The 20,426-nt window shown below is 66.3% G+C and overlaps 4 protein-coding genes across 4 annotated transcripts; 2 read left to right on the top strand and 2 right to left on the bottom strand.

Moving 5' to 3' along the window:
- Positions 1 to 4,547: 4,547 nt before the first annotated feature.
- On the top strand, positions 4,548 to 6,657 carry EMIHUDRAFT_469093 (hypothetical protein). Its single transcript, XM_005778384.1, has 4 exons — positions 4,548 to 4,717; positions 4,892 to 5,266; positions 5,456 to 5,587; positions 5,704 to 6,657. Exons 1-4 carry the CDS (start codon positions 4,682 to 4,684, stop codon positions 6,496 to 6,498), a joined length of 1,338 nt encoding a protein of 445 aa, XP_005778441.1. The 5' UTR covers positions 4,548 to 4,681; the 3' UTR covers positions 6,499 to 6,657.
- A 228-nt stretch (positions 6,658 to 6,885) lies between these two features.
- Positions 6,886 to 9,168, top strand: EMIHUDRAFT_237294 (hypothetical protein; the record flags this gene model as incomplete). Its single annotated transcript, XM_005778383.1, has 7 exons — positions 6,886 to 7,386; positions 7,535 to 7,576; positions 7,734 to 7,813; positions 8,160 to 8,238; positions 8,359 to 8,480; positions 8,699 to 8,996; positions 9,145 to 9,168. The coding sequence occupies 7 exons, from the start codon at positions 6,886 to 6,888 to the stop codon at positions 9,166 to 9,168; spliced, it is 1,146 nt and encodes a 381-aa protein (XP_005778440.1).
- A 2,471-nt stretch (positions 9,169 to 11,639) lies between these two features.
- Positions 11,640 to 13,981, bottom strand: EMIHUDRAFT_457464 (hypothetical protein; the record flags this gene model as incomplete). Its single annotated transcript, XM_005778382.1, has 8 exons — positions 13,577 to 13,981; positions 13,402 to 13,512; positions 13,259 to 13,326; positions 13,034 to 13,186; positions 12,716 to 12,949; positions 12,469 to 12,547; positions 12,113 to 12,250; positions 11,640 to 11,908 (listed from the first exon to the last, which is right to left on the bottom strand). The coding sequence occupies exons 1-8, from the start codon at positions 13,911 to 13,913 to the stop codon at positions 11,640 to 11,642; spliced, it is 1,389 nt and encodes a 462-aa protein (XP_005778439.1). The 5' UTR covers positions 13,914 to 13,981.
- A 3,439-nt stretch (positions 13,982 to 17,420) lies between these two features.
- On the bottom strand, positions 17,421 to 20,259 carry EMIHUDRAFT_115320 (hypothetical protein; the record flags this gene model as incomplete). Its single annotated transcript, XM_005778381.1, has 10 exons — positions 17,421 to 17,498; positions 17,577 to 17,729; positions 17,851 to 17,931; positions 18,230 to 18,368; positions 18,575 to 18,660; positions 18,822 to 18,906; positions 19,006 to 19,052; positions 19,300 to 19,376; positions 19,518 to 19,590; positions 19,807 to 20,259. 10 exons carry the CDS (start codon positions 20,257 to 20,259, stop codon positions 17,421 to 17,423), a joined length of 1,272 nt encoding a protein of 423 aa, XP_005778438.1.
- Positions 20,260 to 20,426: the final 167 nt, after the last annotated feature.

Here is a 20,426-nt window from a genome sequence, read left to right as displayed (position 1 = left end):
TGGGACCTGGCACGCCACTATGCATCGCGCTAGGTTGTGTTTCGGTACATGTCGTGCTTCGAAGTCAGGCCGGGGGGGGGAACGGGCGTGTTCGCGCCGAACACTGTTGGCGAACACTGTTCGCATGTTGCGAACACTATTCGCGAACACTGTTCGCAAGTTGTGATCACTGTTCGCGAACACTGTTCGCAAGTTTGTGATCACTGTTCGCGAACACTGTTCGCGAACACTACACTGTTCGCGAACACTGTTCGCAAGTTGCGAACACTATTCGTGAACACTGTTCGCATGTTGCGAACACTATTCGCGAACACTGTTCGCAAGTTGTGATCACTGTTCGCGAACAGTGTTCGCGAACACTCGCAAAACCCTGCGAACACTCCCGTTCCCCCCCCCCCCCTTCATCTCGACCGCTGACATGGAAAATCGATCCCATATTGTAGCTTGCTGGGTTCTGCCTGTTTAGCATTGCTTTTGCGCACTCTAGCTGTATTTTTGTCGGTAGAGTTGAGTGGTAGTCTGCCAGTCGCTGCTGATAGTCGATTTTTTCCTTTACCTGGCCATTATCTAGTTGTTTAGCTTTGTAAATGCCCATATTGTAGCTTGCTGGGTTGCTAAGCGGTACCAGCACTCGCCGCTAAAACGGAGCTCATATCGGAGGATACCTTGGTGCTCACAAGAGTTGAGATTTTTGCCTTTTTTGGAGTCTCTTCCAGGGGCGCTCGCCGTCTCGCGTGCGCGCCATCGCCCCGCCTCCGGTCCCTCACACGCCTCGTCGGCCGCGCTGTGCAATGCTCCACCATCCACTCTGACATCGGTCGTGCCTCGGCGTGCCTCGCTGCGCCGCGCGCGAGCCGCCACACTCGCACCAGTGGCCCCTCTTTCTCACGGGTCCTCGCACGCGAGTTATTGTAGCCGGGCTCGTGGTGCCCAGCACGCACCTCATAGCCCATCGCTGCGTAACTGAATCCTTCTACCTCTACCAAGCGCCCTTTAAACATCAGTAGGTGCTGCTCGCCGCGCCGACAGAGTTCTAGCCGCTTGGGCCGGCATTTCTCGATTGCTGCGGCGGCGGCAGCCTGAGGTCGGGGGGGTAGGCAGCGTCCGCGCAGCCCCTCGTGGGGGTGCCCACCGCTCTCCTCTCACCGCTCCCCCCCCCCGCCCGTGGCACCCCACGCACTCGTCCCTCCTCAGGGGCGCAAGGCGTCACGTTTGACGCTTGCCTCGGCACACCTCGCCATCTCGCCCGCCGCCGCGGCCAAGGTGGTGGCCTCGGCGGCCCAGACGAAGCCCGTGCTCGTTTGGGAGCCGCGAGGCGCGGCGCACCTCAAACTCGAGCGAGTAGCGGGAATCTCACCCGCTGCTCCGGCGGGAGTTGCTCCCCCGCCAGCCCCTGGGTCACCCCGAGTGACCTCGCAGCCCACGCCGTGAGGCGCTGCTGTCAGGGGGGTTTATCACCGCCGTATCCACCCCACACTGGCCGCCGAGGGGCCCGGCGGGTTGAGGCGCGCGAGGCGGCTTTTGCTCCCGCGGGGCGGCTCTATCCGTCTCATCACGGCGCGTCCCGAGGTGTAGCCGTGTACCTGGTGGCAGGGCCATCACTCACGCGCCTACTCGCGGCACGAGGGAAGGCGTGACGCGACCGCGAGAGGCGAGATGGGTGATGGCGAGACAGTCGTTTGGCCCGTTTGAGGCAGGAGTGGTGGCCGCAAACGATGAGAACGACGAGGCATCGCGCCTGCTTTGGACGCAAAGTCTAGAGCCACTGGCCTGAGGGGAGGGGCCTGGAATCCTGCCAGAGCACCTCAGCGCCGAAAAGCGTGATTGAGGATTTTCTGACGCCAGCCGCCACCGGGCGCCGAGCGGACACTAGGGAACTGCGCGACGACGACATTTCAGAGGTGCTGCTTTCACCACCGCCCTTCCAATGGAGTTTGCCGGTCGGGGGGGCGTCGGCAGCGCCGCGCCGATCCGCGCGGATGTTGCAAACGGTGGCTCGGGGCACCTATTTTGGCAGCCCCGGGGCGGGAGCCGAGGAGGGGCAGCCGTTGCGGTTGCGCCATCGCAGCTCGGCGGCGCGTGGGGAGCCGAGCGGCGCCCAGCGATCCCGCGAGACAGCGGCCCGCATCCGTCCCGGATGCCGCGCCCACGCTGCGCGGCGCAAGCGCCATATGGGGGAAGCAGCTGGTCCGCCGTTTTCTGCACTCGAGTACTTCGAGGCGCAGAGAACTCTGCTGGAACTTAGTGGGTTGGCGAGAAGGGGGGGAGGGCCCAATGTGTCCACTTTCTACGCAAACCCACCGGGGAAGGGGCGCTTGGGAGCGGGGGCGGGGGCGTGGGTTGGCGAGAAGGGGGGGAGGGCCCAATGTGTCCACTTTCTACGCAAACCCACCGGGGAAGGGGCGCTTGGGAGCGGGGGCGGGGGCGGGGGTGGGGGCGGGGGCGGGGGCGGGGGCGGGGGCGCGCAGCGCGCGCGCGTGAGCGCGGCCTCAAGCGCTGGGATCCGGTGATGGGCGACTTGCAAAGGTTTTTCGATACGTATCGCGGCCACGCCGACGACACCCTGTCGCGCGAGGCGCTGATGACGATCGTGGCGCAGTGCTGGCACGTCTGGGGTGTGCGTGCAACAGAGGGTGTAGGGGTGGGGAAGACGGCGAGGAGGGAGCGGCGGCGGCGGCGGCGGCGGCGGCAGCGCGCGCGGCGCGCGCGACGGAGGGGCGGAGCAGCGACCGCTGGCGCGGTCGCTGCTCCGTCTTGTGCCAGAGACGCGCGCTCTGGTGCAGAGCGCGCGTCAGGCAAGGGTGGGCAAGCGTGGCGGCGCGGGACGCGCGGCGGCGGCGGCGAGCAGCCGAGCGCTCCGTGCGCGGTGAGGCGGCCGGGCGAGGGCGCGGCGGGTGACGGGGCAAGGGAGCAGCCCACACCCGGCCGTCGCTTTGAGCGAGGTCGAAGGAACGCCTGCGCAGGCGCCGCAGGGCGGTCAGTTGTGGGGCGAGGCGGTGCCGGCTGCGGGCCGGGTGCAAGGCGCCGGCCGCCGGCCTCGGCGCCGCCTCGGCGCGCCGCACGGGCGCGGCGAGCCTCTGAGCGGGCCCGAAAGGAGGAGCAATGTTTGCTTCGGTGGGGGGGGGGAGGGAGGGAGGGCGGTGGGGTGGTTTGACTTTGCCGCAGAGGCCGTCCCTAGCTGTGAACAGCAAACGGGCAGTATAACAAGGCTGTGAACGAGGCTTTGCTTCGGTGCTCGCTCTCTCTCGCTTGCTGCCCTTCACACAGGTTCCGCATGGAAAGTGAGGTGGACGAGGAGGACACGGCCTGCGAGATTTGCTCGTCGCCTGAGCAGCCCGAAGGCAACGCGATGCTGCTATGCGACTCGTGCGATCGCGGATATCACCTGCTCTGCCTCTCGCCACCGCTCGAGGACGCGCCAAAGGGAAGCTGGCTGTGCCCTCGCTGCGAGCAGGCACTGCCCGACGCGCGAGTGAGCACCAGGGCGCGTGTCAGGACGCGGTGGAACGACAACGAATCGTACGTTGGTTGGATCATCGGTGCGTCGCTTCCCTCTCCATCGCTCCTCAAGAGATCGGAGCTGCAATACCTTCTCGAGGACGGCAGGGAGGAAGTGCGCAGAGAGCTGCTGGGCGGCGCGACCGGCGCAGACGGCGAGAGGGCCTACCGCGTCTTCTACACGAAGGACGACGTCCAGTGGCAGTTTGTCGACAGCGAGGTGCGGGACGGCACCACGCAGCTGCTGCGGCGCGACGAGGAGGCGACGGCCGCCGCCAGGCGCGACGCCAAGCCGCCCATCGGGCGGCGGATAGAGGTCGAGTTTCGCGGGTCGAAGCACGTGAAGGCCGGGTTCTATCCCGGCGTCGTCGAGGATGTCTGCGCGGAGGAGAGGCCGCCGGGGAGCGGCAGAGAGGCCGGCGAGACGCAGGTGCTGCACCTCATCCGCTACGACTCGTCCACGGTTCACAATCCGGACGTCCACTGGCACGCGCTCCGAGGCAGGGGTGGCGGCGACGTCGGCTGGAGGAAGCAACAAGAGCGCCTCAACATCTCGGGAGTCAACATGTCGAGGCGGACCTCGGCGGAGGCTGCGGAGAATCGCTCCCCTGGGGCGGCGGCGGGGCGGCGGCGGGGCGGCGGCGGCGGCGGCGGCGGCGGCGGCGGCGAGGGCGAGGCGAGGGAGGCTGAGGCTGCGGCGGCGCAGCGACGGGCGGACTTGCACACGCAAAAGCAAGGTGCAGTCAAGAAGCTCGCGACGGCGCTGCTAGCAAGAGGGGAGGAGGCGGCGGAGGAGGAGCCGCGGGTCAAGCGGGAGGAGGGAGCCGAGCCTGCAACGCCGGTGGTGGCGGCGGCGACGGCGGTGGCGGCGGAGGCGGCGGAGAGGGCAGCGGCGGCACGGGCAGCGGAGGCGGCTGCGGCGGCGGTGGCGGGGACGGCAGAGGCGGTGGTGCAGTCGAAGCGTGCCGCTCTTTTGGACTTGCTGCGGTCGCTGCAAGGGCGGCCGTGCTCGGAGGGTGCGATCCTAGGCGGGCTCGGCGTGGCGGTGAACCAGCTCAGGCTCAACCACGCCGACAGCGGGGTGCAGACAGCCGCCAAGAAGATCGTGCGTGAGTGGAGAGCGGCGCTGAAGGGCCCCGCCTCCCAAGCCGCCGCCTCTGCCGCCACAGCCGCCGCCTCTGCGATGCCGTTCGACGGCGGCTCGTTGGGAAGAGGCGAGGGAGTCTAGAAGCATTCTTGTATTCCAACCAGCGCTCGAGAGGACACGTATTCAACTGTATTCGGCCGTATTCTCAGCTGTACTCACCTGTATTCGTACCCCTCGTATTCGGTGCTCTGAATACTCCGCACATCTCCATGTTCCCGATGTTGGTGTATCCGCCACGTAGGCGAGGAAGCAGCTCCGGGGCGGTTCAGCCGGCTGACCCAATGGTCTGCTTCGGCCACGGTGCTGTCCCAAGCCGCCTTTCCCCTTGGGGGCGACGAGGCCGCGCAGCTGTCGCGATCGATCGAGCAGGCCGTGGCGGCGGAGCAGGAGGCCGCCGCCGCGGCGCGGGATGCGGGGAGGGCGGCGGCGGCGGCGGCGGAGGCGGCCAAGCAGGCGGTGGAGAAGGCGGAGAGGGCGGCGGCGGCGGAGCAGGCGGCGGCGGAGAGGGCGGCGGAGGAGCGGGCGGCGGCAGACAGGGCCGACGCTTTTCGCGTGGCCGCCGAGATTGCGGAGGCCATCTTTGCGAGCGAAGCCTTGGACGACGTGGGCAGGGCCGGAAAGGTGCGACCCCCCCCCCCCCCCCACACACACACACACACCTCACTCACGCGCACTGGGCCATGCACTTTCAATGCCGTAGAGCTCCTGTCTTTTTCAGAGGGTTTCTTTTTCAGAGGGTTGCCTGGCCCTTTCCCCACCACCTTTGCGTTTGTGGCGAAGTCTGCCTTACCTAACCCTACCTTACCTTAGGTGCGCACCCTGGCTGTGAGCTTGAGCCAGCGCCGCAACGGGCAGCTGCGCTCGCGCGTGCGCAGAGGAAGCCTTACTGCGAAGCGGCTGCTTGAGATGAGCCCCGAGGATCTCGCGCCGCCCGAGAGGCAGGTGCAGCGCTCTCCTCCCTCTCCTCCCCTCTCCTCCCCTCTCCTCCCCTTTCTTTCCCTCTTCCCCTCCCTCCCCCCCTCCCCCCCCCTCTCCTTCACACCTCTAGCTATGAGCAGGTGCAGCGCGAGCGGGCGCGAGCCGATGCGAAGCGGAAGGCCATCATCCCAGGCCACGCTGCCGGACGCTTCGGCGTCTCCTACGCGGGCGCCGCCGCGGAGCACGCCGGCCGGCGGCAGGAGGAGACGCCGGACAAGGTCGCACGGCGGCGCGCCGCGATGCTGCCGCCATCACTCGAGTCGCCGTGCGCGTCGCCGCTGGCGGCGGGCGGCGCGGGGCCGTCGAGCGCAGGCGCGAGCAGAGAGGAGGGCTGTCGCTCGGAGAAGGAGGTGGAGGGGGACGGGTTCTGGGGTGAACGGACGTGGGCGGAGAAGGACGCGGCACTCCGCGCCGCAGCCGTCATTCTCGACGACGACGGCGGAGTCGGTGCAGGAGTCGCCGCCGAAGCGGCGGCGAAGACTGCCGCCACAGCGGCTGCGACCGCCGTGCACTTGCCGTCGCCTCTTCCCCGCGGGCGGAAGCGGGGACGTCCACCGACGTCGGAATTCGCGAGCCAGCCACCGACGGAGCGCACGGAGGGTGGAGCGGCGGGCGCGGTCGCGCCAAGGGTTGCGCCGAGGGTTCCGCAAGTAGTGGAGCTCGTGCGATCGGCGCCCGACGGCGCTGCCCCTCCCGCGGGTACCGCCGTGGGCGCATCAGCATGTGTGGAGGCGATGAGCGACTCGGAGGAGGAGAAGGAGGGGCTGCCGGCGGGCGTCCCGGAGGAGAGCCGGCCTCTGCTGGAGCGGAGCCGGCCCGGACTCGCCGCGGCGTTGGCGGAGAAGCTTCGCAGCGCAGAGTATGAGACGACTTGACTCAGTTGCCTGATCCCACCACAGTACGTTTCTGTTTGTTTCTCATGCTGTCGCTTGAGACATAGTACTGTCGCTGAGAGCTCGGTTTAGTAGAGTAGATATAGGGGAAGACAGTGTCAGAGAGAGAGAGAGGATTTTTTGAAAACCAACAAGAAATCACGACCGCCCAGTGTCAGTGACGAGAGCAGGGCAGCAATAGCCATCAATATATAAAAGAGGCCCCTTCGTACGAGAAGACGCGCTGTCGCCACGAAGATGGTGGAGGAGCGACAAAAAAGAATCTTACAACAAAACTCCCTCGCACAACACTGGGCCCGTGCCCAGTGTTGTGCAAAAAAGAAAAGAGTGCCTGGACGTTGGCGGCCCGATGTCGCGCTCAGGTGGTGGATGAGGCTCCGCCCTGCTGTGCCTGTCCTCCCGTCGCTACTGGTCGCGTCCCGCTTGGAGCCGCTCCTCCTCGCTCAGCCCGCGGACAGCAGACCGGCTGCGCTGCTCGACGAGATCGGGGCGGCGACCCTCGTTCTAGGCACAGCGCTCGGCGGTGGTTTCCTGGCCCTGCCTCATGCGACGGCGCCGGCGGGCTGCCTGCCTGCCACTGCGGTGCTCACGCTCTGCTGGCTCTTCCTGCTGCTCGAGTCACTTCTCGTCGCGGACCTCGTCATCGATGCGACGTCTGAAGCCTCGCCCGGTGGCACACCCTCCTTCGACAGCCTCGGCCGCGCCGCTTTTGGCGACGCGGGCGGCGCCGCCGTCTCCGCCACCTTTCTCGTGCTCATGCTGACCACCCTCGTCGCCCAGATAGCAAAGGCCAGCGAGCTCGCCGGTGGCGGTGCCTTCGGAGCGGCGCCACGCTCCCTGCGCTGCGCGCTCCTCACGGCGCCGCTGGCGGTGATCGCGCGCTGCGCGCCGCCGCGCCTGCTCGGACGGCTCAACGGGGCACTCGCCTCCCCTCGCGCCGTCCTCTCCGTACCTCGCCCCGGACCCGTCTCTGAGACGCGTCCGTCGGACATCCGTCTCCTCGGATCCGTCTCCTCAGGCGCTGACGGTCGGGTTCGTCGCCTCTGCCGCGAGCCTCTTCGTCCGCGGCTCGCAGGCCCTCACGCCACCTCCCACACGCTTGCCTCGCCCGGGGGAGAGGAGCCGGCGGCAAGCGTGGTGAAAAGAGCCGCCGCTAGTCGCTGCCCAGCCCCGCAGCCGGCAGCGCCCGTTGACCAGCTCCCGCCCCCACCCGGCAGCTCGCCTCGTGGTCGCGCCTCTCTCGCGCCGACTGGTCCGTCGCCGCCGCCGCCGCGCCGTCGCTGCTCCAGCTGCACGTGTATTGCGAGGTCGTGCCGACCGTCGTCGAGCTCCTAGGTCGCGACCGCAGGCCGAGGTGTAGCCGAGATGTGAACGAGGTATCCGAGCTGTGGCCGAGCTGTAGCCGAGGTGCAGCCGAGATCAGCCAGAAGCTGGCGCACGCGCGCCGGGGCCCACTTTGACTGCCGCGATATGGAGACGTGGGTGGTATGCTGGCCCATGTCCCCTACCCTGGCGCGTGAACGAGCTGCACTCGCCTCACCCTAACCCTAACCCTGACCACACCCACACCCTACCCTAAACCTGACCCTAACCCACACCCTACCCTAACCCTGACCCTGCTGCCTCTCGCCTCGGTGCGGCAGGCGGGTGCGGCGCGCCCTTCTGGGCGGCTCCGTCGCCCTCCTCGCGATGCAGCTCGCCTGGTCATCGCTCGGCATCGCGGTGAGCGACTTTGGCGGCGCGGGCGGCGCGGCGGCGGCGCTAAGGGTCGACCCTGTCGACGCCCTCCGCCTCGGCGCGGGACCGCTCCGCCGGCTGCGCTCCTCCTCGGCTCGCCGCCAGAGGCTCTCACCCCCGCCGCCCCGCCGCCTCGCAGGTGGCGGCGCCCTCTCCTCGGCCTCGGGCGCGGTGGCGGCGTGCGCCATCGCAACCACCATCCTCGGCACGGGCCGTGCGCTCGCCACGTGGTGCCAGGACGCGCTGGCGCACCAAGCCCACGTCGCAGCCCGCGCAGCTGCTTGGAGCTTCCGGACCCTCTTTGAACTTGCCTACAGGAGCCGGACCAGACCGGCGCTACTCCCGCCGATCAAGGCTCTCTCCGCAGGCCGGCACTTCCTAGACACTTCCTATGCACTTCCTAGACACCTCCTAGACGCGTACCGGTCAAGGCTTCTCTCCGCAGGCCGGCTGGTCGCGCCACTTCGGGCCTCCGCTCCCTGGCGGCGTACTGCATTTGCTGCGCCATCCCGGTCCTGATTGCTGCGCGCGCCTCCTCCGCCGCCGCCTTTTTCGGCGCAATCGACCTCGCCGGCGCGTACCCGGTGGCGCTTCTCTGGGGCTTGCTTCCGCCGCTAATGACGCTGCGAGCGCGCAGTCGGCGGTCGGTTTCCCTCGAGGGGATGCGCTCATTTCCCGTCGCGCTGCTCGTCGGCCTCGCGAGTCTCTCGGTGGCCTTCATGGGAGGCAACGCAGCTTTCGACGTGGCAGCGCTACTTGGGCGGCGCCCCGGCGCGCGCTGGCAGTAGAGCCGTATAGCGGGGGGAGGCAAATGCGGGGGAGCGGAGTCGGAGGGGGGGCGTCCCCCGCGCACGGCACCCACACACGAGTGTCCGGTGTCCGGCCCCACAGTTTGACATTTCATTTGAGTTTTGAGCTAGACGAGGTTACGCGAGGCGTGCCATGTCACCAGGAAATGAAAATCTTGAAAGACATAGTATAGGCGAGTGTAGCCTCTCGTATCTTCAGCTTCACACACACAGTCACACCCCAGGAGCGGCCCCGCACACTCGCGGCTCGCGCCGCCAGTGCCACATATCTAAAGCCATCCGATCCCTGCTGCTAGGGGGGGGTTCTGACCCCCCCGGCAGCAGAGCTCTGCTGCTGGGGGGGGGGGGGGGATGTTAGAGTTGTTTGGTATTGCTAAAACTCTCTCAAAATTGTTGTTCTGCTCATAGATCTATGATGTTTTGTTTTTAGATCTAAGTAAGAGCTAGAAGGGGAGATGGAGTTGGAGAGAACAATCATCCTGTCCTGTTATTGCGTACACATACACAACAACAGGAGTTACAAAAAGTATGAGACCGACCCCCCCAGTAGCAGAGCGCTGCTGCTGTGGGGGCGGGGGGTCCCGATCCCCCCGACCCCCCAGCAGCAGAGAGCCGTGCACTGGAGTGTGGACCCAGCTCCCGCCTCTTCGCCGCCGCCGCCCCCTCCCCCCTCGGCTCGTGTTTGAGCGGTACGCTTGAGGCGGTTGTGTTCACCGCGCCGCATGGCTGGCAGTAGGAGGTTACGCCGTGAGACCGGTCTCACGGTGCCGACCATAAATTCTCGCCACTGGAACGCGCTACTTACTTACTTACAGCTGTCTGTACAGAGATCGGCCAGCACCCCCCAGCGGCAGAGGGAGGGGGGGGGGGGGTCGGCCATGGCTTTAGATGTGCAAGGGGGGATGTACCGAGCAGTGTGCGGCCGCTCCAGACACTCTGCCCGCGGAGAGCGCCGCGGCCGCCTCCCCGCCGCCTCTCCCCCTCTTCTAGCGCGAGTGGTCTACTCCAGCTCCCCCTCGCTGGGCGGGTTCTTGAGGCTGGTGGGGTGGACCGGCGGCGTCACCTCCTCTGGCATCTTCTCGAAGAAACCCGTGAAAGGTGGCATCTTCTTGTGATAGAGGACGGCGGCGGCGGCGGCGGCACACAGCGGGAGGACCACCAAGCCCACGAGGGCGAGCGGCGACGCGCCGTCCGATTCGGGAGATGAGGCTTGAGGGGGGTTAGGGAGGGAGGGGGGGGTGGCGCGGCGTGCCGTCCTCCCATCCCTCCCTTGGGTTGTGGGTTTCTTTCTTTCTGTTTATTTGTTTACACTGGGCGCGGGACTGGCGCGCGCTGACCGCTGTGGCACTGCATGCATGCACTGCTCGAATGAATGGTTGGGTAGTAGGTAGGGCTAGAGGGTCGCTCTACACTTAGCCTCTGCAGCGAGCGAGCGCTCAACTTAGCCCCCGCACGGAGCCGGGCTCGGACTTAGACGCTGTATGGTCGGGGGCCATGAACTTAGACTCCGGGTAAAACCCGGGTATACCTGCAAAAGTCCAGGTTTACCCGAAAAAAATACCTGGACGCGGTCCCGACCAACGTATGCCGCGCACGACGCCATATCGTTTTGTCCCAGGGCCAGTGCGCTACTTGCGGCGCGCAACTCCTGCTCAAGTACGCGCACCGTACCATGTGCTGCCGCTATGCGTGTCTTAAGGCGGCTGAGGCGAAGCGGCGGGCGCGGCATGCCGATGGCAGTGCGGACGATGCGGTTGCGATGTGTTCTGCTTCAAGATCGTGGCGGTGCTTGGCATGCACTTCTGCGATCCCTATCAGCTCATCGCAACGAAGCAGCGCAACAAGCTGGCGGCTGCCAACAAGGCCCTATGCTACCTCACGCGCGGATCGTTCAAAGAGGACCAGCATACACAGGCTTCTGTGACATGCGTTTGTTTGAGCTTGAGGCTATTTGTGAGAACTGTTTGGCTTGAAGATTGCGCTCAAGAAGAGCAACGAGAATTGGAAGAGGAGGATGCTGAGGCGGCGATTGCTGAGCATGAGAAGGATCGATCCGGATTAGAAGGCGCCCGCAGCAGGCGAAGAAAATTTGGGGGCTAGCGCCGTTCGTTGATCACGGTGGGAAGCCTCTTGGCCCCAGGCCGTGCCACGGCAGACTTAGCCCGCATAAGAGGCTGCCGCCGATCTTAGACCGCGTAAGCACCCCAGCGTGCCATGGCACACTTAGACCCGCTAAGCCTCGAGGCTCAGAACTTAGACTACTAGCCCAACCCGACTCGAATGCACTGCACCTGGCACTGCAAGTCTGCATGCAGAGGTTGCAGCATGGCACGTGCACAGAATGGGGTCACAATGCGATCGACGATCGTTGAAAGCACTCCACAGTTGGGGGCCGTGTGTGAGTGAGTGTGAGTGAGTTGCTTTTGTGTGAGTGAGTGTGAGGCACACAGAGACGAGAGAGAGACTGGCGCACAAAAAATCCCCCCGGGCCTGCAGTCACAAGAACAGATTGCCCACCAGCGCCACCCGTGCATCACGGCAGACCCCGCAATCGTCCCGTGGTTTGCTAGACCGTGGTCACGCAAACCCCTCCACCAGCGACGCCACCGCCACAAAGTCGGGAGTGTGGGCCCCCGGCGCGGAGTTCATGCCTCCAAAGAGCAGCAGCGAGCCCCGCCCCCCGCCTCCTTCCACGCCGTCGTCGCTCACTGCGGGGAGAGCCCAGACAGCAGCGTTGGTCCCTCCCCGCTGCGGCCGCCAGATGTGGCCGTTTGCGTCGTGTGGCAGCCACGTACCAGTGGGCAAATGGAGTAGACGCATGTCGCAGAGGTCGTCGACGCGGTCGCCTGCTCTCACACACACACCGCTTGGCCGACCTGCTCTGCCGCGTGACCAATGCGGTCGGGGCTTGGCGCCGTAGCAGAGGTGCTCGTGCGGCCCTGCGGCGTGGGCGGCGCCGCCGTACACGAGCAGGCATGCACCTACTCCCCAGCACCCGGTGTGCGCCCGGGCAAGGCAGCCGGCGGCGGCACTCTCAAGCACGCACACACCGTCCGCAGACACCGCAGCGGCAGCCTGGCATCGCGGGCGCGGCACAGCGCCGGTGGTGGCCACCCCCTCCCAGCGGAGGGCGGGCAGGGCGAGCCGGTGCACGTCGTTGAGGAAGCGCGAGCGAGGGAGGACCCAGCCTGCAACGGGCGTCCAATCGGGGCGCGTCTCGCACAGCCACCCGGCGCACAACCACCCGGCGGGGAGCGGTGTCCAAGGTGAGAAGGCGGGCACGGGCCAGCTCCAAAAGCGAGCCAGCCGAGAGATCGCCGAGAGATCGCACAGAGACAGCCGAGATTTCACCGAGACACAGCCGAGATCTCGCCGAGATGCCGCCGAGATACAGCCGAGATCTCACCTCCAAAGACGAGCCAGCCGCCGCGCGGCTCGAGCGCCGCGGAGTGGCAGAAACGGGCGCACGGGACGGCCCCGCTGGCCTGCACCAAATGCCAGCGAGCCGCCGCCTCCTCCGTCGCCGCCGCCTCTCTGATCGCGTCCGCCTCCGCCTCCTGCGCCGCCACTCCCGCCCCATCTCCCCTGGCCGCCACTCCCGCCCCATCTTCTCCCCGGGGTAGGCAAAGGCGCCAGAGCGCATTCGTGGCCACCGAGTGGCCCGGCGACGTGGCGCTGCCTAGGAGGTTCCGAGAAGGTTCCGAGAAGGTTCCGTGCAGGTGGGCCGGCGACGTGGCGCTGCCGTCGACGTCTCGCTGGCTGCCGAGCTCGCCGCCGAAGAGAAGGAGGCAGTCGGCGCCTGCGGCGGGTGTCGAAACAGGGTCCCGAGGGCTCGAGTTGTTGACGGCCGCGAAGCACACCGTGCCTCCGAGGCGGGCGGCGCACGCCTATTCCGTGGTCCAGCCAGCTGAGAGGAGGAGGAGAGTCGCTCTGGCGGGCGGGGGCAGCTGGGCGGGGGCGCGAGGGAGCGCCGAGTGCCCGAAGAGGCCTCCCTCGGGACCGACGCCCAAGCAGCCGACGCGGCGGCACTCGAGACGGAGTGGAGAGCCTGCCCCGCTGCTCGAGGGTCTTTGCAGCACCGTCAGCCGGTGCAGGCAGTCGAGGGTGGCAAAGTCGGCCGAGCCACCTTCGGGAAGCATCGTGGACGCGTCGTGGACTGTGGCGCGTGTCGTAGGGAGGCTTCGTTCCAGGCGTGCGCCGTAGAGGTACGCGTCTCCTCGCACCGCCGCACCGCTCGCCAGCCAGCGAGCGGGCAGAAAGGCGCCTGCGGGGGTGCACGGCTGACGAGCTTGGTCGGAGGGACACGCGCCCGACGAGCCCTGAGGGAAGGGAGACGCACCTTCAGGCACCACGCGAGAGCAAACGAGCTCGAGAGCCGGCCTCTCGGCCGGCCTCGCCACGTACCGCCACACGTCGACATCGCCACGAAAGTTGAAGCTGGTCGTGGCTCCTATGCAGCAGCTAGCCGTGAGGCTTCGGACGGAATCGTAAACGCTGCGGCCCTATTGGCGCGCCTCCCACCACGAGTACGATGCCTCCCCCGAGAGCAATGGCGCTCGCCCCCGCCCTTGGCGCCGCGGCAACTGCCGAGCTGCAAGGAGGCCGGCAGATTCGTGCGCACAGCGCCAGCTTGCATCGTCGAAACGCAGATCGTGCCTCGGCCGGGGCGGGAGCTGCACCGCACGTCCACTTCTGAAACTGCGCGCACCAGACGATGCCGTCGTTCCGCACCGCACCTGCCCACGCGTGGCAGACCAGCGCAGCGCGCGGCAGGTCGGAGAGGTCCAAATGCGATAGGATCGCGCCGAGCAGGTCGCTGACCGCCACGATGCCCGGGGAGTCTGCAGACATCGCAGGAGGCCGCGGCCTCGCGGCGCAGCCCACGGCCGACAGCGGAGAAGCGTCGCGGCGTTCCGCGGCCCTGCCCAGCCAGCGTGGCATGAATGCTCATGCAAAGCCGGGGTGTGATCTGTGATCTGTGAGGGTCCGCCCGCAGGCGCATTTTGTATACCGAGGCGGTGCCCGGTGCCGAGCGCAGGCAGAGCCCACAGGTCGGACCTTAAGACAGCATTGTAGATCCCTGGGCGAGGGTGGTGGCGTCCCCGTCGGGTCAGGGCTGAAGGCGGGGGAGACCAACCCGATCTCTCCGGCGTCCCGGGAGCGTGATTGACACCTCCCCCTGCGCCAACAGCCCCGTGGAGGAGTGGAGGTAGGCCGCTCGTCTAGCCAATCAGCCTTAAGCGAGCGGCCTGGCCGTTGGAATGGCCGAGTATCCGAGAGGCGGCAGCCTCTGCCCTCGGAGAGGGGGGGAGGTCTATGACCTACCTAGTTGTCCGGCATGCGAGGGCATGCTCGGCGTGTGAAGAGCAGCTCGTGACCCGACGCCGCAGGCGCCAGTTAACCCTTTTACGTACACATTTCGAGCGAGTGAAAACCAGCTCCTGAGCACGGCGCCGCAGGCGCCTGTTGATAGGTCCAGGTGATAGCCCTGGATGGGCAATGCATTCGCCTACTTGGGCCTCAGATCGCCCGACCGCGTCCCGGTGCTCTGTGGTCGGATTTGTGACGCCGCCGCACCGCGCCGCGGCCGGGGGCCCTCCGGAGGACGAGGATGGCCGTGACGGACCGGGACGAGCTCTGGGAGGTTCAGTGTCAGTGAGTATATTGTAGAGGCTACCCATGTGCACAATATCTTGACTGAGAGCTAAGCCAGGGGAGGCGATGCCGGGGCCGTACAGCAGCTTGATGATGCTTCGCCGGCGTAGAAGCGGCCGCGGCGGGCTCCGGGTGCCTGAAAAAGACGGATTTACGTGGGCTGTGGGAGATTTACTGTCGACTCAAACGACACTGTGGCGTAATCCTCTCATATATGGCTAAATATTTACCGAGCCGTTTTAAAGTTCCACCGCTACGACTGGAGATATATCGAGATTGGGTCCTCAGGACCCTTATGAAGCAAAAGGCTAAAGGGTTAATGGGTCCAAGTGATAGCCCTGGGTGGGCAATCCATACGCCTAGTTGGGTCAGTGAATGTATTGTAGAGACCAACCATGTGCACAATCAATATCTCTCAGTCTAGCATATCCAGGGGAGGGAGGCAATCAATGGCCAATGCCGGGGCCGTACAGCAGCTTGATGGTGCTTCGCCGGCGTGCGTCCCTCAGCGGTGCCGGACGGGCGGTCCGGGGGAGAAAACTCATCAGGACAACGCCGACACCGCTCTGATTCGACTTTTGACTTCAAACAAAGACGGCGGCACGTGCCGCGCCGTGGCGCGTGCCGCGCGTGCATCGGAGAAGGGTAGTTCGTCGTGTTCACGCCGGGATCGTGTCCTTAGTTAGTAACCTGGGCAACCATCCATTCGCGGGGACGAGTATAGGGGTCTTGAACCAGGCGACGTCTTGGCGTGGTTGAGTTTGCATGTTCATGTGTGGTGTTCACCCCAGTCCCCACTCCTACCTCTCCGCCAGGGAACCCAAAGCGCGGACTAACCCTCGGAGACTACTACCCGTGTTTACTATGAACACACCAGTGAGGGAGGGCGAGACGATCGAGGGGTCCCGTACCATGCGGAATCGCACCCTATCCAGTGCTCAAGTGCTCAAGTGTTTACTTTACGGCCCCCTCCCGCCTGCGACCGCGCACCCCTAGGCTGAGCCCTGGCTGTCAGGCTGTCAGGTGCTGTCAGGTGATCTGTCGGTCTGTCGGGCAGCTGTCAGGCACTGTCAGGTGCCTCTGTCAGACCAGCTGTCAGGTGCTGTCAGTGCTGTCGGGTGCTGTCGGGTGCGTGTCTGACAGGCGAGGGGATCTGTAGCTGTCGGGTGCTGTCGGAGCTGTCGGGTGTTGCTGTCAGACGCTGTCGGAGCTGTCAGAGCTGTCATGCTGCTGCTGCTGTCAGACGTTGGGCTGTTGCTGTCAGGTGCTGTCAGGTGGTGCTGTCGGGGTGCTGTCAGGCTCTGACACACACCAGCCACACTTATGACACTATCAAGAGGAGACCAGCAGGACTCTACTACACATGCTCTCAGCCTCTCCTCCTACACGGCGTGATCACGCCGGCGCCGCGGCGGCCGCCTGGGGAGCGCATATGGCGGCGCAGGCGCAGGCGGCGGCGGCGGCACAGACGGCGGCGGCCACCCCCACCCAGACGCCGTAGGCATATGACTGTAGGGCCCCAGAAGGCTAGCTGGTAGCTTCATTTGTAGTAGCACAGCCGCCGGTGCTAGAGAGGGGTCCCCGCAGACGCGCAGAGGTGTGGCGGGACGGGAGGGTTGAGAGAGAGACCCATGACCATCCCATGACTACATGGATCACACTCACATGTCTTTGCATGTAATTTTGTTATACCCTCATGGGGCACAAGAAAGAGGCTCTACGGGGTCTGTGTACGGTCTGTGCTGCTGTCGGGCTGTCAGCGCTGCTGTCAGGCCACTGTGTGCTGTCGGGCTGTTAGGCAGCTGTCAGGCTGTCACGTTAGCGCCTGACAGCGACGGGACCCCTCGCCTGTCAGACTCTGCTGTCAGGCTGTCAGACACGTGCTGTCAGACTATCAGAGAAAGTGCTGTCAGCGCTGTCAGGCTGTCGGGCACTGTCAGGCGCTGTCCGGGGAGTTTGCTGTCAGGCTGTCAGACCAGGGCTCAGCCCCTAGGGTCAGGCAGGGCGCTTTTGCTCGTAGCCCGTCCCCGAGCATCCGGCCCCTTGGGTGCGCTTCATAGCTCCCCGGCCCTGGATGGATGTGAGGCAGTGAGGCGGTTGTTACTGACCGCACTCCAAGTGCTCCAAGAGCTCTGGATGTGTGAGGTCACTGACTGCACTCCAAGTGCTCCAAGAGCGGTGCCTAGTGCTGCGCGAAGGCCCGGCCGGTGGTGAGCGTCCCTCCCGGTGTGGTCATGTGTGCTCGAGCACATGTACATGTTGTGTCTCTGTGTGTCTGTGTGTCTGCCCCTCGTTGTATGTGTGATGATTGTGTGAGGATTCCTCGTTCGTTCCCGCTCGTGTTTCCCCTCCGACACAGCGACTCGCGTTTTTCTCTCGAGTCTATCTCGACACTCGCGAGGCCGAGGGGCTGAGGGTGTGGTGTGTGCGGACACGATACACGTCTGAGCACTGTGACTGAGCACTGAGGTCTGTCCGTCTGACTTTTGAGTGCGACCACAAGTACAGCACTGATAGATCAGCTGTGGCTGCTGGGCGGCCGTGGCCGGGACATCCACACACACCCTCTGACACCCATCCCTCAGCCACAACATCCCAATGCACACAGGCCTCCAGATCCACAACGCCCACAACCGCCCCCCTCGCTTGCCCCCGCCGACCCCGCCCAAATAACGTCCTCGATAAGGCGTCACGCCCAACGCCTCAGGCCTTCGGGCTCTCCTCGTCCTCAGCAGCGGCATGTTTCAGCGGCTGCTTCTCCTCCTCGCCTTGCTCATTGTCCTGCGGCGGCGCGCAAGGCCCGGGATGAGACCAGGGGAGAGCGCCCCCTCGCCCCCCGTCACGGCCCCACGGGCGCACCATGCCAATGAGCTCGCCCGAAGCGGTCAATCGCTCAAAGGCGCGCCCGAGGGTTGATGTGATGGCGAGGAGGCCCAGGGCGATGGCGAGGGAGACGAGCGAGCCGTAAAACATCAGGTTCGTCACCGGCTTCTTGAAGGTGTTTGTCACCACCTGGCGGCGGCCGGCGGCAGCGAGGAGTGAATGTGCGGCAGCCAGCCCGAAGGGAGAGCGAAGAGGTGGGGCTAGTCTGCGGTTACTGTGGCGGGAGGGGCGGAGCAGAGGGCGCGAGGACCGAGCCAAGAGCCTTGGAGGCACGTCCGCCAAAGACGTCGATCCAAGACTTTGCCTTGAACTTGATCGAGTCGGTCGTCACCTGCGGGAGGGCGCGAGGAGGTGGGCAGCGCGGCGAGGGGGCGGGGAGAGGCGTTGGCGGAGGCTCGGCGGAGCGTGGCGGGGCGCGAGAGATGTCCACCCGAGCCGCCAGCCTCGCGGGACGTGGCCAAGCCAACCGCGAGGGAGGGTGGCAGAGGGTGCGAGTGTCGCTTCGGAAGTATGTTGAGGCGCGGCGACGGAGGAGAAGCGCCGGGCCCCGACCGTCGCGAAGCTAGGCGGGGTGCGGGAGCGGCGGGGGCGGCGAGGCGGAGCGTCGGCAAGGCGGGCGCGCGTCACACCATGTAGAGCATCTCCTTGGACGGGTTGTTGAGTGCATAGGAGAGGCCCTTGATGGCCACCATCACGCCAAAGAGGCACCACATCGAGGGCACAAAGTACACGACGCCAACCACCACCACGAGCATCGTCGGGAACAGCCTACAGCGGGCACGCGGCGGCGGCGTCCGCTGGCGGCGTCGCACCGTCAGCAGCGTCTTTGCTCGCGCAGAGTTGCATGAGAGTCGGCCGCAGCCCGAAGTTTCGAATCACAAACGAGGTGCCCAGGAGAGAAAAGACGAGCGACACGGTGTTGGCCGCCTAACACCGTGTTGGCGGTGTGGACGAGGGGGGCGTAAGGACGTGACGGCAAGGGCGGGGGCGGGCGCAATCGTGGCGCCTGGCCAAACATGCCCATGAAGGAGGCAAAGTCGGCCGTCGACGAGTAGGCGGCCTGCGTGCGGCGCGGCGGGAGCGTGCGTGGCTGGCGCGTCCTCGCCAGAGGCCTCCCGCGCGGGGGGACGGTCTAGCATGACGGTCGAGCATCGGGGCTCGCGACCCCTCGCGTTGAGGCTGCACCGCCAAGGAGCAAGGGAGGGCGGGTGGGCCTCGCACCTTGCCGAGCACCTTCATCTGGTAGTCGAGGATGGTTGCAATCACCTCGAACAGGGCGGAGACGGCAAAGATGCCGAGCACGTACCTGCGCGTGGCCGGCCGGCGGAGAGGTGTGGGGAGCCGGCGGCCCTCGCTGGTGGTGGTGGTGGTGTGTGTGTGTGTGGGGGGGGGTGTTGCGGCGCACGGGTGGCGAATGAGGAGGCGGAGCCCCTCGAAGAGGCCGGGCTGGACCTTCTTGGCGGAGGAGGGGGCGCTGCAGGCGGCGGGCGGGGCGCGGTGAGAGGCGGGGTGCGGGAGGGCGGGGCGGGGCGTGCCGACGGGGCGGTAGCGAGAGGGCGGCCGGCGGGCGGTGCGCGGCCGGCGGGCGAGGTTGGGGAGAGGGAGCGGAGGTGAGAGAGCCAAAGGAGGAGAAGTGTCTAGGAAGTGTCTAGGAAGTGTCTAGGAAGTGTCTGAGGCGAGGGAGCCTGCGGGAGGAGACGTTGATGAACTCGTCGGGCGGGAAGCGGCAGAGGTACATCTGGACGATCAGCGGCGAGACGAGGCAGGCCAGCCCGCCTGAGCGAGCGAATGACGTCGGCGCGTGACGTCGAGTGCCACGGGCGGCGGGGACGCGGGGACGCGGGGACGCGGGGACGCGGGGACGCGGGGACGCGGGGACGCGGCGGCGGCGGCAAGAGCTCCCAAAGGAGGGACGACCTGCGCCGTAGAGCTGCGGGACGCCGAACCGCTTCGAGCCCACCACCAAGGTGCAGCCGGTGATGGCGCCGATCTGACCAGAGAGGCGGGGTGGTCGGTGTGCGGTGGGGCCAAGGGTTGAGGGCGGCGCGGTGGGGCGTGGCTCGCTTGGCCGCCGGCGGTGATGAGGCCGTACTGGCCCTTGGCCTGCAGCGTGTGGGCGGGTCGGAGTCAGCGGTGGCGACACGCCGACACGACGTGGCGGGCGGTCGGGCGGTCGGGCCGCGGCCGTCGCCTCCTTAAGGTTGACCTGCGAGTTGAGGTACTGCCAGAAGAGAGAGACGACGAGTGAGCCATACGACTCGATGGCGAAGTAGTGGATCCAGCCGAGCCAGCGCTCTGGCGACGGCGGGATCGGCTGTCCATCCGGGCCGACGAGGCCGTGCGTCGTCGACGTGAGCATCACGGCGGTCGCGACAAAGAGGGCCGAGTACGCGCCACAGATCACGGCGAAGAGCCGGTGTCGCGGGACGATGTCGACAATCTTGTTGTACGCGACGAGGACCACGGAGACGACGACGAGCGAGAACATCTTTGCCTGCGGCTGGTACTCCAGCCCGACGACACTAGCAAACACAGAGTCCTTGAGCGAGCGCATCATCCAGTAAACACCGACGATGAAGCAGAGCAGCGAGGAGAAGAAGGTGGCCTGCACGAGAGCCTCGTGCGAGAGCTCTCCGTAGAGGAAGCGGATGAGACCCATGTCTCCAGCAGCGTGCGCCGGGAGACACGGCCAGCCCACAGTCCAGCTCCAACAGGGCGCTGCTCTGCCCGTCAAGTTATACTGGCTCGTGCCGACCTTCTTTCACAGCGACTTGACACAGCGACGTAGCTCCGGGTCCTCTCCTGCCGTTGGCTGCGCCGCCGCTG

This window comes from Emiliania huxleyi (assembly GCF_000372725.1).
Source record: "Emiliania huxleyi CCMP1516 unplaced genomic scaffold EMIHUscaffold_247, whole genome shotgun sequence".
Classification (NCBI taxonomy): Eukaryota; Haptophyta; order Isochrysidales; family Noelaerhabdaceae; genus Emiliania; species Emiliania huxleyi.
This window is presented reverse-complemented; position numbering and strand designations above follow the sequence as displayed.